The sequence below is a fragment of the Aythya fuligula genome, chromosome 3 (assembly GCF_009819795.1).
Source record: "Aythya fuligula isolate bAytFul2 chromosome 3, bAytFul2.pri, whole genome shotgun sequence".
Classification (NCBI taxonomy): Eukaryota; Metazoa; Chordata; class Aves; order Anseriformes; family Anatidae; genus Aythya; species Aythya fuligula.
The window spans coordinates 106,827,073-106,846,697 of record NC_045561.1 but is presented as its reverse complement, the minus strand read 5'-3'; the positions used below and the strand labels follow the sequence as shown (position 1 = coordinate 106,846,697).

Below are 19,625 nucleotides of genomic sequence, written 5' to 3'. Positions count from 1 at the left end.
GTTTTTGTGCACTTTTTCATTAGCAGTAAGCTGAAATCTCAAAGTAAATCTGTCAGCACTATGTCTGAAATGTTTACAGAATTTTTGGATATTCCTTCCATAGTACATTTTGCTGTTCTTCATTTGGAATTTATTGTACCTGAAAAGAGGGTGTGTGACATACTTCTTCCTGCTATGCATCTAATGTGCCATACAAATATTGTTAGGAAGAAAAAAAAAAGCTTTTTCCTACTATGCAGGAGTAGAACAAATATGATCTGTCTTCATACCTCCAGAGTCAGGGGTTTTATGTGCTGATGTTGGTCAAAAGTAGTATGAGTGCTTATACAAAGGAAGCACAAGAAGAATGTGAAGGTTTTAAATTCACTTGATAATCAATTTAAGCTGATCTAGCTCTGTGCTGCTCCAAAGGGGTGATCCCCAATGATTTGTCACGTAGTCTTATATCCTTGTGCTAGAATTAACATGTACAAATATGGTTGTACCAGTCATATAACTAAGTCAGATAACTATGTGGGATAATGACCCTGCTAGGAACTAGCTGTTCAAAACAAAACAAACAAAAAATTCTACCAGCTTTCAACTTCCTACTAAGTATTCTTCCAGTGAGATCAGAGTAATCTGGATGACTGCATGGTTGGAAGAGCCCTAACAGTGTCACATGAATGAGAACAGAAATGCTGGAGAGAACGACAAGCAATTGAACAGATCTAGATATCTTAGGTCAGTTAAGAAACTGCACAATAAGGTCAGCATAGTAGTCAGTAGACTTATTTTACTAGTTTCCCTTACTACCTTTAATTTTTAGGCAACATGTTGTAAGGTTGAGTTGTTCTGTGCAACAGAAATAAATTTATTTTCTTAGAAATTATGATTTTTCCAGAACAGAATTATGTTTTAATTAAACCCCAGATTTATTTATTTTAATTACAGAAAGCAAATTACTGTTCTACACTTTGTGTATTTGTATTCAAAATGATAGGTATTTGAATTGATTATATACCACTTTGTCTTAATTCCTCCTTTGCTCTTAACTCAAAAAAATAAAAATCTTGTTAGGAAGAGTGAGTACATGACAAATCTTGAGAGTTTATGGTCTTCACAGCTAATGAAAGCTTTCGTTGTTAGCACGTAGGGTGAATTCTCTTAAAATTGTTTTTGTCCCTTCAAGAACTGTTCTGTTCTTGAAGGGACATTCTGTTAGACCTTCACCTTTTTTTAAATTAGTAACAAATAAATGAATTCTGAGTATTTGAAGCTCTTTCCGTAGCAACTTATGAGTGCTCTTTTTTGTAGAAATTTTGTCAAATTACTACTTCCCACTCTTCAGACAAAATAAATAACTATTTCATGAATTCTTGGAAATAATTTGATGATTGGGGTAACAGCAATTTGTTTTGAACCTAAAAGACTGGAGTTTTATAACATGCTTTGGAAAACTTGTAGGTTTTTGGCAGGAAATGTCTCTAGTGTCACCTTCAGTCCCATCCTCTACCCACATATAAATATCTTTTATAAGACCAAACTCTTTGAACTCAGAACCTTAAAAGAACCTGAACCCTTTTTCCTAAATGTTAGCTGGGTGGACTTGTTATCTGATCCCTCCCCCGAGAATCAAGGACACTTACTTTCCAGTGTTCCTCCTCCACCATGGAACGATCCATGAAGTACTGAGTTATAATTTTTCATACATGATTAAAATTGTCTATTAATAGAACATGTCTGGCAATGGAGCAACTGTCCATTTTTTGCACAATAGAGTATTAATTAATTCCCTTACTCTGCAGGCAGGAAGGCTGGAGATGTAATCTGTATCCAGCCTGAGGGAGATTACATTTGTCTCCTGCACTTCGGAGAGTGCCCTAAGCAAGAAGCTGTGGTTTAGTCTCAGAGGTCACACCACCTCTTCTCAGGCTGTCCACTCCGCATCTGTCACAGAACTGAAGGGAGCAGCAAACAAGGAAGCCTCAGACTCAGTTGTTTGGCACAGTGTCATGCCACTAACAATTTAGAGAGCTTCATTTTGTTCTGGCTGATTTAGAAAGGATGAAATTCAAAAAGCCAGTGTACACTGGAATTTTGCCTTAAATGTTTGGTAGGATGCTGTTTCTATGTGGTACCATTCTTTTTAATGTATGGGATATAGCAGGTTTCACCTGCTATACCTGCTAGAGGGTTATACCCTCTGAAATACGTTATTCACTGTAGTTGAAAGCAAGGCTTTTTGTCTTTTTCAAGTACATAAGCTAGTTTTTTTTGTGTAATCATGTGCCAGGTTGGAAAAGGAAAAATCATTGGCATGCTGACAGACCTGTAAGAGGAATTCAGAAGGATGCAGTAATATACATGTATATATGCTGCACTCTGACTTGCTTTTGGTGGCTGCTGGAATTATTGGCCACATTCAGCTATGGGTAGGACAAGAAGAGGTGAAAGTAGAGCCTGTAAAACACCTTGCTTTACTCACTACTAGCTTTTTAGGTTGTCAGAGCCAGCTGACCATGGTATTTTGTGACAAATGCAATTGCACACTTAATGAAATGCGAGCACTATCCAACCTCACTGGGAATCCCCTTAGCTTGAAATTACTTTGAGGGTGGAATAAATGTCTGTGCTTCTCATCTGCATTTCAGATACAGAAATGGTGTACGGATTGGAAGTACTCCTTTTAGTACTGACTTGTTATCTCTTCATGAAAATCAATTGCAGAGATATTGTTACTCTTGACTTTGTCTTGGTAAATGCTTCATATCCATTTTTCTGTATTTAATCTTGTCCCGTGAGAACTAGTGTCTTAGATATGTAGTCGTGTCTATGCTTTTTCTAATGCATAAATGGTGAAGGATGAGGTAGGTACCTTTTCATTGTTAGGACTTTTTTTTGAAACAAATGACATATTATAAAAAAAAAAAAAATTGTTCCATGTTGCAACACTACCAAGTACCTGAAATACATAACTCATCCACAAATGGACTGAATTTGGTCCAGAGTCCATCATTTCCGCCTTTAATTTTTTTTTAAATCAGAAGTCCCATCAAAAATATTGACTAGATCTTGTATAATGATGAAAGGGTTCATTTGTTCATGGAGTGGATGAATTACCGTATTCTGGTTAATTGTGATGGAGCCAATGGAATAACTTTTCTCTCCAAAACTATTTTTTTTTTGCTTTCTGTATGAAAATTTGCTGGTAGAATCTGTATATACAAATATACAGATTTCATTGAATCACAGAATGAATGGACCTTAAAGATCAACTAGCTCCAACCTCCCACCAGATCAGGTTGCTCAAAGCCCCATCCAACCTGGTCTTGAACACTTCCAGGGATGGGGAGTCCACAGCTTCTCTGGGCAACCTGTTTCAGTGCCTCACCACCCTCTGAGTGAAGGATTTCCTCCAAATGTCTAATATAAATATACCCTCTTTCTGTTTAAAGCCATTGCTCCTTGTCCTATCCCTACACCCCCTGACAAAGAGTCCCTCCCCAGATTTCCTGTAGCCCCCTTTAGGTACTGGAAGGCCACTGTAGGTCTTCCCCAGAGCCTTCTCTTCTTCAGGCTAAACAACCCCAGCTCTCAGCCTGTTCTCATAGGAGATATTCCAGCCCTTCTGACCATCCCCATGGCCCTCCTCTGGACTTGTTCTAGTAGGTCTGTGTCCTTGTGCTGGGGGCCCAGAGCTGAATGCAGGGCTCCAGGTGGGTCTCACGAGAGCAGAGTAGATGGGGAGAATCACCTCCCTCAACCTGCTGGCCATGTTGCTTTTGATGTAGCCCTGGATACAGTTGGCTTTCCAGCTCATGTTAAGATTCTCATCAATCACCACCCCCAGGTTCTTCTCCTCAGAGTTGCTCTCAATCCATTCTCTGCCCAGCCTGTATTTGTGCTTGGGATTTCTGTGGCTCAGGTGCAGGACCTTGCACTTGGCCTTGTTGACCTTCATGAGGTTCACACAGGCCCAGCTCTCAGGCCTGTCAGGGTCCCTCTGGATGGCATCCCTTCCCTCCAGAGTATTTACCACACTGTACTTGAATACAGTATATTGAAATAATTGAAGAGGATTTACTCAGTTATCAGAGAGAGGTGCAAGGGTCTCCTGTTTTGTCTTGCTAAAGAAAGCGCACTCTGAAAGATAATTGTGAATTGTAAAGATTCAGACTTGAGGGTACTCTAAAGACTGTTAGACTTGAAATGCAGTAAGTTCAGTGATCTGGTACCTTACTGAGAGGGCTTACATTCTGTGTGGATAAGTTGTGGCTACAATTTTATTTATAAATTTGCTCAAAGTGCTTAAGAATGTGCTGGATCTCTAGTAATAAGATGCAAGAGGTGATGCTACCAAGCAGTAGTTCCAGGCTGTTACTGTTTGATCATGTATGGCATTTTTACACACAGTACAGGGGAATGAGCTTTGGCATTGTTGGAATAGAAAAATAATTTTAAAAGCCAAACTCTCAACCATGAAGAATTCTTTATTCCTTTTAATGTTGTTGTTATTGTTTGAAGCAAGCTGTATCTTTTTCAGTGATTGATCACAGGTATTTTAGCTGACAAAAATACCTGGTAAAATCTTTAGGTAAAATCCCTTTTGAAACACAACTATAATTTTAGCAGAGCATCCGTTTGCGTAACGTACAGTTCATAAATAAGATGCATGTTTAAAAGAAAAAAAAAAGCCTGATTCATCCTCCCTGCCTTTGCGTTTAAGCTAAACACTTTCAGCATAAATACAAACTGCTTCTGCAAGTGCAAGCTAAGCCTATTGCTCTGTAGCTTTTGCAGCCTGCTCCCTCTCCCTTCCCTTTTCCATCCATCTACCTTTCTGCTAGTCCTACTTCCCCAGGTGCTGGGATACAAAACAGCTCGATTGGTTTCAAATGTTCACCCTTACCCCAGCTTCCAAAAGATGAATTAGGAAAATTTGATAAAGATTAACTACAAAGGATGTTATTAAAGACCGTTCCTAAGTTCCAAAATGCTGAGCAGTCTACAGCATTTAAATTTTTATTAGGGGTTAAAACTTTTTAAAGTGAATTAACTGTGAAAGTAACATAGAAGTACTTTGCTAACTTACCCATGCTTCTGGTGACCTGTATATGCAAATTTTACACTTGTGATTTGTACTAATCATTTACTTATTCTCTTTTTTTATGCTGGTAATACTACTCTAATTAATTTTTACTTAACAATTAAAATACAAATACTGATTTATAGGTGACTCCTTCCTTCCTCCTACTTCATTGTTATTTGGTATGTAACATTTTAGCAAGAGTACCACCCTCCTTGTTAAACTCATAAATGTTCACTGTTTTGTTCCCCTCTTTTTCACAAGGTCAGAGAACCATTACAGTGTATACATGAGATTTCTTGCAGCTCGGGGAAAGAATCAGTCAGTATCATTGTAAGCTTAATATCACTGAAGAGTTCAGTTCAACAGCACTGGTCCTCAGCTGTGATTTTTGTCTTTGGGGGTACTTTTCCCTTTGGTTCTACCTTCCCTCCAAGATGTTTACAGGGGGTGATATCCGTGGGGTCTCGGGGAGTGAGCTGAGCCAAGGAAGGTACCGGTTTAATATTTAACTGAATTGTCCTAACCTGAAAATTCATAGAGAAAGTCTTCAGAAGTGTCTGCCCTTTCCATACTCTCCAAATTGAACTGGTTCATTTGCTTCTAATGGGGGTTGAGTAAATGAATCCCGTATTGATTTATAGCTGAAGAACTGTGTCTCATTTCTTAGGGAGAGTGAGAAGACTAAATAGAAAAAGTATTTTTAATGCCTGTTAACGTAGAGATGTGTATAGTTGCTCTTCCTAATCACTGAATTTCAAACTAAATGTATCTCTTTGCTTTGAATTCAAACAAGTAGCCCTTAACAGTTGACATAAGATTTACCTTCACAATATTTTTTTTTTCCTCCATTAAGATCAAAATACTGTCTTTAGGGGAGAAAAAAAAAAGTCTCATTGTAGAAATCTGCGGGGACACTGTGATTGTTTCTACAACTGCTGACAGCAATTGTAAATGTAGGTCATCCTGTCAAATCAGTGTCGTTAACTTTATGTTTCAAAGCAAAAGAAGGGAGAAGATCTCTACCTTGTCTTGCAAATTGATGTTTGAGGTCTGACATCATCACTTGACATCATGCTTTAAAAATCCCATCACGTGGGATTTGAATTGGAAAATTTATCTTAAAATTGTAGAATGGTTTGGATTGCAAGGGACCCTTATAAGGATCATTTGTTTCGACCTCTGCTGCCATGGGCTAGGACATCTTTCATTAGATTAGGCAGTCCAAAGCCCTATCCAATCTGGACTTGAATACTTCCAAGGAGGGGGCAGCCTGTTCCAGTGCCTCACCACCAGAGTGAATAACTTGTTATCTAATCTAAATCTACCCTCTTTCAATTTAAAATCGTCTCCCCTTGTCCTATCACTACGTGCCTTGCTTGCACTTGTCGAATTTCGTGTTGTTAGCGTGGGCATTTTAATCTCCTTCAAAATGTCATTTCTCTTAATATAAAGGCCTACAAGCCATTCCCACCCTAAAAACAAAATTATCATTGTCAGAACTGGTTTTATTTTAGTAGCAGGAATGGTCTTTGACATACAAAGGAAAAATGTTTAATAGTACTGTACCTATTACAGAAAAGTTAGCCCAGTTAGGGAAGCCTGGAGGAAGTTTATATTCTACTGCACCGTTCAGGCTTGATTTTATCCCCAAGCTGCAAGAAACATGAACAATCCTTTGCTTGAGGATTCAAGCTGTGGAGCTCACGAATGAGAGGCATTATTCTGTTTTCTAATACTACTGCTTTATGATACTGCTTCACTTCAAAATGCCGCTTTTTGAGAAGAGACATTCTGAGCCAGAGCTTACCAAAACTGTACTGGTTTTCCTTCCTTGGTGTAAAGAAAGGAAAAACTTTGATGTTAGCAGAGTGGCAGTGCAGTATAGTTGTGTGTTTAAAAAAAAATGCATTTAACACATTGTCAAGTTGAATATAATTAAGTAGAACTGAGTAATCTTGCCATTTGTACTGCAGCTACCTTTTGACTTTGTGCCTTTTGCTTTTATGTTTCTTAGATGCACAGCCCACAGATGGAGAAAGGGAGGTATGGAATCAGATCAGTGCAGTTTTGCAGGACTCGGAAAGTATGCTTGCAGATCTTCAGGCTTACAAAGGAGCTGGACAAGAAATTAGAGATGTATGTTCATTAATGTTAATAACAGTTCTCTGGAAGCAAAATCAAGCAAAACTCAATGTGTTCCTTGCTTCTGTTCAATATCTAAGCATGTTCTGTCGAACTATACAAAAATCTTCGTTAAAATTGTTTTTTGAAAACATGTTACTGATTATGGGTAACATAGTAAGCCCTAACGTCACATCATCAGATGATGAAATGACTGTTGGAATTTCTTTTGGGTTTACTATTAGAAATTAGTAACTATTTTTTACTTTGATATACAGTTTCAAATGCCTCTTTTCATGTATCTTATGGCAGAAGTCACAGATAAGAATGTGGAAGAAATAATGCTCAGATATCAGAAATAATAGAAAAAAAGTTGAAAATAATGGTTCTGTATAAGAGAAATAATGAAACACAGTAAATTATAACTTTATATCAACTTTGCAGGTGTCTTTTTCTGTGAATCTGGTCCTGAAGTAAAATTCAGAACTGTTACTTAAAATTTGTCTCAACTTACAGAATCTTTTCCTGCATCAGTCTCATGTTTACTTCTATTATGAGCTATAGAACTTAAGACCCTGAATATGTTGAAAATTTCAAAAGGATCAAAACTTAAAAAGAAAACAAAAAAGTTTCTTATACAAATGTCTTCCCTTATGTTTTCACAATATTTTTTTAATCATCAAGTTAAAAGGAAGAAGGAAGCTGGAAAAGAATGTTGTGGGTTTTTTTGACTGCTTTTGTTTTTGTTTAATAGTTTTCTATTCCTGTACAGTGTAATTTCTTGTAATTGTTCTGTGTTTTTATAATACTTACTTTCTAAAACTCTGTATTAAAAAGACTTCCAAACCACCTTTTGGTCGTTACTCATGGATCACCATTCTTTACTGTGATGTTTTCATTTCAGGCAATACAAAACCCCAATGATATCCAGTTGCAAGAAAAAGCGTGGAATTCAGTATGTCCTCTGGTTGTAAGGCTGAAGCGTTTTTATGAGTTTTCACTCAGATTAGGTGAGCCTTGTGTTATTTTATCTGTTTTACCAGCTTACTTTAAGGAAAGACAATGTTTCTTTTCCCACAAACTTTTAAAAGGTTGTTACTCTTTCTTTTTGATACAGACAGAAATTTGCCTTCAATTACATTTCTCAGAGCATACCTTTTAATCTTTGTTTGATTTCAAAATTATCACAGTTTATTAGCTTGTCACTTAAGTCTATGTTATCTAAATAGAGGACAAGCAGAGAGTGTGATTGTAACAATATGAAGTTTGATGCCTCCCACTGTTCAGCACATCATTGATCTTTATTGTAGCAATTTGCTTTTTGTAATTTGGATTCTTGAAGAGAGCGGTTTTAAAATGAATTAAGACCATATATATATATATATACATATATATATAAAAATATATATATTTAAATATAGTAAAATATACAGTAATTTATGTTTGTTTTTTTTTGTTTGTTTGTTTTAAGGAGGGAGATAAGAGAAAGGAAGATATCGATAAACTCTCTTGCAGGGTGAAAATCCAAGCCTGAGCATGTTTTAAACTGATTTTGCCATCCCTGCTCTCCTCAAAAAATTATGTACTTAATCTTTGAATTAGGATTCCGGATGAGAGCCAGTGTGCAAAAAACTTATTCATAATGTATTTATAAAGTGGGAGAGCTACCAAAACAAGGGAATTCTTCTACAACATCCTAAATTGTGTACCCTTTTTGAGTAATGCTAGTAATTATAACCACAGGAGCTGAACGTCATTGCTATCAGTGCCTAAGAGTACACTTTTAATAACTGAGATGCCAGAATAATCTCTCTACTGTTGATGGCTAATTGAGTGAGATGAAAGAGAGAGGGCATGATATTTGAATACAGGAAAAATGCTTTCTCCATACAATTTTTGATAGGGATCCTAGATAAAGGGTGTTAAAAAGGAAAAGGAGAAGTAAGGGAAAGGAGCTCACTGATGCAAAATGGAGAGGAAATGACAGCTTAAAGAGGCAGGTGTCTTTGACAAGTGTTTCTCACCTTAGAATAGAAAGGAAGAATATTCCTGTTTGGGCTCTGCATATTCAAAGGGTTCCTTCCTTTTTAACAAAGTATGTTTAGATACCTATGTAAAAATTGTCATAATATGGACTGAATAAAAGCTGTGCTTCTATTATTTTATTTAGAAAAAGCCCTGCAAAGCTTATTGGAATCCTTGACTTGCCCACCTTATACTCCAACTCAACACCTGGAACGGGAACAGGCTCTGGCTAAAGAGTTTGCAGAAATCTTACATTTTACTCTTCGTTTTGATGAACTTAAGGTAAATAAAATCTTTTAGTACATGCTATTTTTTTCCATATATTTTGAATTGAAACTGATTATTTCCTATTTGTCTTTCCCTAAGATGAGAAACCCAGCAATTCAGAATGACTTCAGTTATTATAGGCGAACAATAAGCCGTAACAGAATAAACAACATGCATGTAAGTAAATAAAAGCTGATCTGCTGTTCATGCAGATGTATTTATTATTTTGCACACATTTACACCATTTGTGGTAATATTTTTTATTCTGATTAGCAAGCTGTCATGTTCTGTCCCTCACAGTGAGAGTTAATCAGCAGTGATTAGGCTGGAACTATTCATGCAACAATCTGCTTGCTGATATGAGCATCCTGGTACTGCCAAAATTTTTAAGAGTTTTACTAACTATTTTTTCTCGTGTTTTTATCAGCTAGACATTGAGAATGAAGTAAACAATGAAATGGCCAATAGGATGTCCCTGTTTTATGCTGAGGCCACACCAATGCTGAAAACACTCAGTAATGCAACTACACACTTTGTATCAGAAGTAGGTAATGGGGGAGAAATGGGAGAAATGCATAGACATTCTTAATTTTAATTTTACAAGACAATTTACTGAACAATGTCTATTTTTAACCCTTCTAGAACAAAACATTGCCAATTGAAAATACAACGGACTGTCTAAGTACTATGGCTAGTGTATGTAAAGTCATGTTGGAAACACCGTAAGTTTTACCTTAAATCTTGTTTTTCAAGATTTTTATCGTGTTATCATATTGGTATAGAAAGCATTACCTGTTTCAGAAAGCCTTGCCTCCTATTTTAACCATCTTAGAATATTTTTCATCAATCAGCATTGAATTTTGTTAGGTTGGGATTACATGGTCAGCCTGTATTACAACAAAGGTTAACATACAAGTGTAATTTAAGTGCATAGGTTTCAATATCTGTGTCTTGTCTAACCGGAGTCATATGCCAACTGCCATCTCTTGATTGCCCATTCTGCTAAACTATTAGCAGGACAGGTTTTGGCTCTTCCAAGTGGCATTTTTGCAGGTGATACACAGGGACTATTTTGAAGATAATTTGAATAGGTCTTTCTTGGATGCAGCCATCTTATTCTGGATATGGGAAAGTTCAATTGTATGGAAACTGTATAGTTGCTTTCTTACTTATTTGCATTATTATAGCCAGTGGAGTTACTATTGTTTAGCTGTGCTTTTGGCCAAGTATTTTTTAGGTTAGAAGTGTTCTCTGAGTGAAAAACACATACAAGATAGATTCACAGTAGTATTCTTGTCTTTGAATTATTTGCTCATAATGGTATGTAAAGGGTAGAATGCCCGAGGTTATTATGATTGTTTATGAAGATTCTGGAGAAGTGTATATAGGAGGTGGGGCTCATCTCACAATACTTGGACATCTTAAAATGCATCATTGAAAACTAACCTTATGTGTTAGCTCATTTTTTGGCAAAATTAGAATAACAGTAAGAGTTAGAAAAAGAAAATTGACTTTATTATCCAGTTCTTAGTTCTAATTGTGGGATAATCACATATTTTCACATGTAAATGTCTGAAGCCTTTAAATCAGGTCATGTTATGATGCTGTGTTAATAGTAGTTGTAAACTGAAGAATAAAATCTGAAGTCATTGTAAACTGAGAAATAGTACAGTAAAGCTTTTGGTGTTTTTAATATTTAAGTATTTTTTTTATATTGAAAGCCAATGAATGACAGTAGATGTCTGTGTATTATCTATTCAAAATAATACTTGCTGGAAAAATAGCAGTGATTAGCGTTTTTCAGACTTTCTGGTTTTCTCTACTGTAGTTAATTCTTTATTTCTTGTGATGATTTCAGGTATTGGAGCTGTTAGGGACTGACTTAACTGTGCCATCCATACTCCTATTTTGCCGTTCAAAAATCACAGAAAATCTCTTTGGAATGAGTTCAGTCAAGTCCCATATAGTGTGCCTCTACATTTTAGATGTTTACTGAACCTGGGTTGTTGAAGTTGCCTATGTACTTAGGAGAGAGCAATGGCTATGATTCACCTAGGTGAAGCCCTAAGCTTCCTAGCTGCTAAAATTAGATCCCACCTAAATGTTAGTTGTTTCAAAGAAAGCAAAAAGAGTAGGTTTCATTTGAGGTCCAAATATGTTGCATTGCTAAGACTAAACGGAAGCAGAATTTTTGTCCATCATATTTTCATTAACTATGGAAGTCTTCAGCAAAATGTCTAAGTTGATGGCTTCACAGAAGTGAGGATCTAAACTGTGAAGAGTCAATAGGACAGATTTCCGTATCTCTTTGCTTTCTGAACTTCTTTCTAAATTGACATGGACTTATGCAATTTAAAGATCTTTAAAATTTTGCTAAAATTCTTCTTCTTGTACTACATTTAAGTACAATGTTAAGGTTTCACACATTCATAGTCTAGTTTGGAAAGCTATCAAGCTAAAAAAATTCAAGACTTGTTGTTTCTTTTGTTCTGTTTTTCAGAGAGTACAGGAGTAGATTCACCAGTGAAGAGACTCTTATGTTCTGCATGCGTGTAATGGTGGGAGTTATTATTCTGTATGATCATGTTCATCCTGTGGGAGCTTTCTCAAAGACATCAAAGATTGATGTAAGAATTACTTTTTCTAATATTCCATAGGTTTGAAAACTAGTTTGCAGATTTTTTTCAGTACAAGCTTACAACTCTGTATAAATCATTTTAATTACTTTTGAATGGCAAAACTTAAAATTTATGCTACCTGCATACTTTCACATCAGATTGTTTGAAATTAAAATAAGGTATTTTCTCTCAGACACAGATACCTATTTGTCTTTGTTAGCTCCGCTTTTCTACCAACTGTAGAGTTATACTAAAATAATTTTGTATTATAGCTAACCTTGAATAAGTTCTGTGGTCATAATTTTTTATTAATCATGTAATCTCTTTATAATAAAATGCTTATCCTTGGCTGTAGCTCTGTTGTAAATAGGCAGATATTCTACATTGTCTCTGCTTTGTCTGTGATCTAAAGTAACAGAACTGAAATGCTACTGTTGTAATGTTGATAATGAGCCTTCAGTTCTATTTTTGGCATGAACAGTCACAGCAAAATAAACGTGTTTTTTTTTTTTGTTTTTTTTTTATCTGAGATATCGCAAGCACATACAAAAAAGTGCTCTATTGGTGCTACATATTTTTACAAGCCTAAATCTCATGAACTACATCTTTCAGAAGAAATAATCTGTAATTAATGAAAAAAGCTAAATCTTTCCCTTTACAAGACAGTCTACTTCAAAGGAAGAAAAAAAAAAAATATGTATATATATACATACATATATGTTTTTGTACTCCATGACACTGAGTCTTTGTTAGCATTTTTATTTGTGGATACCAATATTTTACTGGATCTCTTTGACTCTGATTAACAGAGGGAAAGGGATTTCACAAAGAGGTGAATTGATTTGCTCAAAGTCATGCAGCAGATAAGGTCTGGGAATTAAATTCAGACTTCCTGACTTCTAATTTGGTCTCTTGCCTTCAAAGAATACATAAGTAGAAATTTTCACAGGACCAAATATACAGTGTGCGTACTTTGTTTATCACATTTATCCTAAAACCCTGTAATCTTACAGGATAGTCAGCGTAAATGGGAGGAAGGAAATGTACAACTCAGTTTTAAAAAATTAGTATATGATCTCAACTATTAATTTGCTTAATTAGTTTAGAGATTCTTCTTAAAAAAAAAAAAATATATATATATATATATATATTCCTGTTGTATTTCAGGTGATGCATACTAAAAAAAAAACAATGCTACTCTCCAAGCTAGTCATTTCTTAGGAGCCATTTGAAGAGTTTAGGGACAATGGAACAAATTACCTTTCTGTTACTCTCTCAAGGCTGGATACCAAAGAGTTGTATTTCAAGCTGTTGCTGATAGGCACCTAGCTTAGATACCCTAAGAGCTTCTATTTTTTTGATTGTTTTAAGGATTCTGAGGCTGACAAAAATGGAAATGAATGCTTTGAATTTTTATCCTTTTTGAGTTTGTCTGATCTGATGGGACATCTGAATGTGTACTTCATACTGTATTGCAGAGTTTCTCTGGTTCAGGAGAAGTAACTTTGTCACTTAACAATACATGTGCTGCTACCCTGAGAATTTCATCTGATTTGGTGTTTGCATTGCTAGTTTTATGTTACAGGTAGAAATAAGCCAACTGAACAGTGATCAGAAATTGTTAGACCAGTCTTTGTACAGGAGGCTGAGTCACATTTTCCAAATAATTTTTATTGGCAAATACATGGATCCTGACTTCAGTTAATCATCCACTTCCATAATAAGGCGGAGTTGCTCTATAGCTACAAAGAAAATAATGGCTTGTAGATTTAGCACTGTAATGTGACTTGGAAAAAGATCACATCTTGGCTGTGCCATGTCTTTATCTGTTACTTTAAATAAGATTGATTTTACCTAGACTGACTTCTGAATAGCTAATGGATATCTACATAGCAATGGGAAGAAATATGTATTTCCAGGGTACCATTCACTACATCTGAAATTATATTTTGGATAGGTTGGAGGAATTTACTGTTTCTCTCTATGAACTATATAAGGAGTCTGTATTTTGGGTCAGATAAGTTCTTTGTCGTCTTTCTCTGCTTTATTATCTTTTGTAAATTTGAACAGTATTTTTAGCCTGATTATTACAGTCTCCAAGGCAGATGTTCTTTCACTATCATGTTTAAAGTCAACACCAGAGACTTCTCATCTCAGATGAAGTTAGAAACCACTAGTTATGAAACAAACCATAAGCTATTGCCGTTTACAACTATAAATGAAATACTGAAAATTACTTCTCTGTGTGCAAGTATAAAAATAAAAGTCAAAGTTAAAACATCTCTTTTGATAGTTCCTATCAGCAGTGATATGGAACTCTCTCTCAATCTCTTTGATTTTTTTTAGCTTATATCAGCTATTCTTGAACTCTTTTCCAGTTGGAATTGGAGAAATTGTGTTAGTTAAAATAAACGTTTTTGATTTATAATTTAGTATCAACAGCTACTTAGTAAAGTAGGTGTTTTCTCTAATTTAAAATAAGTTGCACTTTTTATTGTGTCCTATAAAGCATCGTTAACACTCAGTAGGAAAAAAAAAAAAAAAAAACTGCCTTTCTTTGGTGAAATTTTTCCTTGCTTTCAGCTAGTGCAATTCATATATTATTGTTCAATAGTGGCATGCTTCTGTTCCCAGATGAAGGGATGCATAAAAGTTTTAAAGGAACAGCCACCTGACACTGTGGAAGGACTTCTGAATGCTCTCAGGTATGTATCGATTAATTGTTTGATTCAGCCTTAACAAATTAACAAATTCCTCTTTTTCTTTCTTTTTTTTTTTTCTCCCAATTTCTTCATATTTAAGACTTTTCACCCTAGAAGTTTGTTTTGTTAAGAAAACTGTCCTTTCAGGTATGCATTCATCACCTGGGATTTTCTTAAGTAATATTAATTTCTTTCAATTTCATTTCACTTTGATAGTCAATGACAATTAATACTGGAAGTTGTAGTGTCCTACGTCAGTGATACTTAAGTAGAAGTTCATTCAATTGCCTAAAAATTAGCTATCTAAAAAGTAAACAATATAGCTAAGCATGTTTTCTATGCTCAGTTAATATTCAGTGGGAAAAAATGAGCATTTGTCTACTTCTCTGTCTTTGTTGCTTACAAGCACGATCAGAAATCTCAAATTAGATAAATGACTTTTATATAAGTAAGGTTAGGTGACGTGAATATTAATTGCGCGCTCTACCACAATCTTCTTGAGACATCTCCAACAAATTGTCTAGAACTGTATTAAAAACTGGAATGGTATGGTGCTTCAACAAGCACTTTCTAAAGCCAACTTCAGAGCTGAAGTGACTGCTAGAAATGAAGAGCTAGGTTCCTCAAAGCTGTTTGCAATAACCACAGCAGCCTGTGCAGAGACAGTAATAGAGAACACTAGAGGAAGGGACAGGAAAGAGACTGCAAATTTCAGGAAAGTTGCAATTTAGAGCACTGATCTACATCTACCATCAGTTGGAGTAGACAGTTTGAGCTTTATTTTAAGGCACAGATAGAGAAAGATTTCTTATATAAAATATCTCAGTAGTTAGAACACTTAGAATGAAAGAATTACAATAGAATATAGAATAGAATTGTGTAGAACAAAATTTCTATTTCTCGGGTCATCATTACTTCCCTTTTCTCTTTCCTTGCGATCTAGTGAATTATTTTATTTTAATGTTGCTAAATGGTACAACTTAAGGAAAACATCTAACCTAAACCCCTATATTGTACCTGAGCATTTGAGGCGCTCTCGGAAAGCAAGACACAAAGATCTGACCTCTCTGAAACTGAGAAAGGCATCATAGTAACAAATCTTTCACAGCTGTGTTGAATTTTTTAGCTGTAGAGGACTAGGATAGAGAGAGATCTACAGCCATAACCACCTCCATCTTTACTTATGTCTTTTGAATTGAAATTGATACAGACTTAAATCCTACAGGTGTTGGTTGTCCTTTGAGCTTGGGTGGCAATTGATTTCCCCAAAAACATACATAGTGGCAAATGCGTTTGGGCTTAAATGGAAGAAACACACTAAAGCTCTTTCAGTCCTCCTAGGATATTCATAATAGTTTAACTCAGCACAAAATAAACTGCTGGTTTAAAAAGCAAGCAAGCAAGCAAGAAGATTCTCTGTGTGATGGTACATCATAAGATGCAAGTTTAGAAGACATTTTAAAAAGCTGCTTAAACTTTTAGGTTCTGCCAAAATTCAATCTAGATTCCTAAATCCTAATTAGGATTCCTCTAGATTCCTATTTTTTTATCCTATTTCATATTGCTTTCTATTTGTTATATTTCTTTTGAGGCTTTTAACTGAAAAAAAAAAAAAAGAAGATAAGTCTGCCAAAAAAAAAAAAAAAAGTCATAGACAGTATCAAGATCTGTTCTTGAAATATGATGATTTGACTTCAGTTTCCTGCCAGATCACAGGCACTGTATTTGATTGCAGACCCATCTTTTAAATTAAAACACTTGCAACACTGAAGTAACTATGATTGTTGGCTTGAGGCCAGCATTTCTCCACCTATTAATAAGGAATAATTTATTGCAAAGGGTAATTAAAAGATAAAGAGCTCCAGACTAATAGTAATTAAATTCCAGTGATCAGTGAGTAAAGGAATATACAAGGGTCTTTGTGTAATTGACCTGTATTGACTTCCAAAAAAGCCAATGAAGTTTTCAGACTCTTATTATCCATGTTTGTTTTATTGTATTTACTGTTTTATTTATTGTTCTAACTTGTAATTTCTAGGTTCACTACAAAACACCTGAATGATGAATCTACTTCAAAACAAATCCGAGCTATGCTGCAGTAGTATCCTGAGACAAGTAGATGTTTGTATTGACCACAGAAGATGTGTATGTTTACATAATTTAATACAGTTGGTGTTAATACTCGTGTGTATTTACATAACCATTTTCTTCGCACTGCTAAAATATATGAATCTGTAATCATAACCTGACTGACTTTATATAGTGCAGCCTAAGTTTTTATGCTAGCCTTTATCTTTTGACTTTTAAAATACCTTTTCTACTTAGATACTTCAGCTACAACAGTTTATCTGTGTATTTTAATCCTTAAATGCCTTCTCTTCCAGAGAAGTAGGTAGTAATGAAGACAAAATGAAATCAGATAAACTGGAATATCAGAGATGCCATAGAAAAAGGAACTTTAAAGGAGAAATTTAATCAAAGAGAAAGTAAAATTGTATGAATAGAAGAATACCTGAATGTTCATTATCCTCATTAAATATATTGTCTTTCCTGTAATAAGTGGACATCCGATTTTAAGGATTATTTGCTGGCTGACATCTAAAAATGCATTGCAAAAGAGGTCATCTTACCTCTAATAAATATAGCCTATACCTTTCCACCACTGAGGAAATTAATACCTGTTTTCAGATTCAATATAAACACGAAGTGTGTTTCAAGACCATTGCTAGATTTTGAAAATTATACAGAATTTTATTAGATTTAGAAAGGTAAGGGAAAATGCTAATGCCTTGACTTGAGAAAAGAGTTTGTCAGTGTAAATATATCATGGTAAACATTATCTGTTAGAGACAGCTCTTCCTGGTAAATAATTTTTTTGCTGATACAAAACTGTATAAAGCTGAATGCTTTTCTGTAGCAGTAAAATTCCCTAGTGTCAAATTGCCCACATTAGACTAGGGATGAAATAAAGGAGTTTCAAGACCTGAGCTGTTCTTAGGCACTCCATCAATTTCCTGGGTAGTAATATTCATCAGCTGATTCAGAATCCACACAGAGGTATGTTTCAGCTGACTGCTCTTCATTGTTTTTCTAGGTGTGATTGATGCTTCAAGGACTTGAGTTCCTTGCTGAGTTGTTTGTTCTTTCTTTCTAGTAATTTTTCCAGTAAATGGAATAGAAATATTTTGCCAAAAGCAGCAAAATGTTCATGCTCTGTTAAAGTGTCTTTTCTGAGTGATCTACAGTTGCTGTACATATTCTTGCAGAGGTCACGTGAAAATGTGTTCAATTGTGTACTTTGCTTGCATGTATGTATGAAAACTCCAGTGCTTGTGCACAGATTCAGATTTGTATTTGTTTATTCTTGTGTACATCAATCAGGGTTTGTGTGCTGTCACTGGAATTTTCATGCATTTCGCTTCTGAAACATTACCCATAAGACTTTGAAGATGCATTTGGTCTGCTAAAACTCAGCTGCGCTGTTACAAATTTAGTCATTGAACTTGGTCCTTAAACAGTATTACTATCATAAGTTCTTTGGAATAGGAATTGCCTTAGAGTTTATTTCTGAGCAGAACTGCCACTATGAGGTTTCTCAAATCTTATGAGAACCCACAGAAGCTAGTGTTATACATGTAATGTTACAAGATACCACTGCAACTGTAGAGTTCATTTCAGAGATCTGCAGTTGTGGCAGATCACTATGTTGTCGTCAGGAACAGAATTAGAAGTTGCGAGTAGTTTTTCTTTTTCTGGAAGCGGTGATCACACTGCTATTTTGTAGTAGTAAATCCACTGTTTACAAACTCCATTTTTAATTGGGGGACATTTACAAATGTATATTAGGGAAAATCCTGTTTTGTTCATAGCCACTTTCAGTTAGATAAATTTAGGTGGATTAAAGGTTATTCTGTTGAGTTTTAGTAACTAAAGTTAATAGACGCTTACCTGCAATTATTTGTCAAACAATGAAGTCTTTAAGTAGCCTGGAGGAAAGCTATTTGTCACTTGTATAATAAAAATGTAAACGTTAAAGCATTCTGCAAGTTGTCATGTGCTGTTTGCTGAAGCCACTGAATTTCTTTGCCTGCTGTGATGTTTTTGTACAGAAGTTTGTTTGAAATAATAAAAAGTTTGGTACAGTAAGCATTGGCACTGTCTGTATTTAGAGACAACATTTAAAAGTTGACAAGGATTTTATTTAAGTTTTGAATCAGAGTTATAATAGGCTCACCTTTATGTATCCATTTTATAGTTTCTTTAAAAAGCATTTAAAATGTGTCACTTGCATGCCAGAACAATACAACCTCAAGTCAGTTAAACAATTCCTGGATTTTTTGACAAATAGTATCATTTGTCATCATGTCCAGGGGAAATTGTTGATACAGCTTTACAAAAAAGAGGAGATGAATCCCTTCCATGAAATTTATAACTGCACATTAGTGAAGTGTGTGCCACCCAAGGCTGTGGTGGCCGTCACAGGCTGCCTTTATAATCAATAATAACCAGAGGATGATTCATTTATTCTTAAGATAAGAGCAAATGATTTGCTTTCAGAAGAGAAGTTCTATAGACTAACAGTCAAAATTATTGATCTCCATTTTATCAGTTCTTCTTGTTATTTTGGTTCATCATTACGTAAGAATACATATTTTGTAGTATGGTAAATATTTAAGCCTCATAATGAGAGCATTGCAAAATGTGCATAAATATGTGTGACTAGTTTGGGACAGAGTAGCCTTTAAAAAAAAGTGGGGGGAGAGTTGTGATATAAAGACTAGAATTTGCTGCTGCAAAAAATGAATGGGTTTAATCTCAACT

General features: G+C 35.2%; 1 protein-coding gene across 5 annotated transcripts in view; it reads left to right on the top strand.

Moving 5' to 3' along the window:
* CYRIA (CYFIP related Rac1 interactor A) overlaps nucleotides 1-18,950 on the top strand; it is a 57,716-nt gene extending 38,766 nt beyond the window's left edge. For 4 of the 5 annotated variants that reach the window (XM_032183533.1, XM_032183529.1, XM_032183531.1 and 1 more), the window contains 9 exons: nucleotides 7,086-7,207; nucleotides 8,097-8,202; nucleotides 9,363-9,499; nucleotides 9,584-9,661; nucleotides 9,912-10,028; nucleotides 10,127-10,206; nucleotides 11,985-12,111; nucleotides 14,737-14,807; nucleotides 16,843-18,950. In XM_032183533.1, the coding sequence (XP_032039424.1) occupies nucleotides 7,157-7,207; nucleotides 8,097-8,202; nucleotides 9,363-9,499; nucleotides 9,584-9,661; nucleotides 9,912-10,028; nucleotides 10,127-10,206; nucleotides 11,985-12,111; nucleotides 14,737-14,807; nucleotides 16,843-16,906 (831 nt within the window). In that variant the 5' untranslated portion in view covers nucleotides 7,086-7,156 and the 3' untranslated portion in view covers nucleotides 16,907-18,950. Of the gene's footprint in view, nucleotides 1-7,085; nucleotides 7,208-8,096; nucleotides 8,203-9,362; nucleotides 9,500-9,583; nucleotides 9,662-9,911; nucleotides 10,029-10,126; nucleotides 10,207-11,984; nucleotides 12,112-14,716; nucleotides 14,808-16,842 lie in introns of those variants that run through there. The other variant, XM_032183532.1, reaches the window with a different exon arrangement.
* Nucleotides 18,951-19,625: the final 675 nt, after the last annotated feature.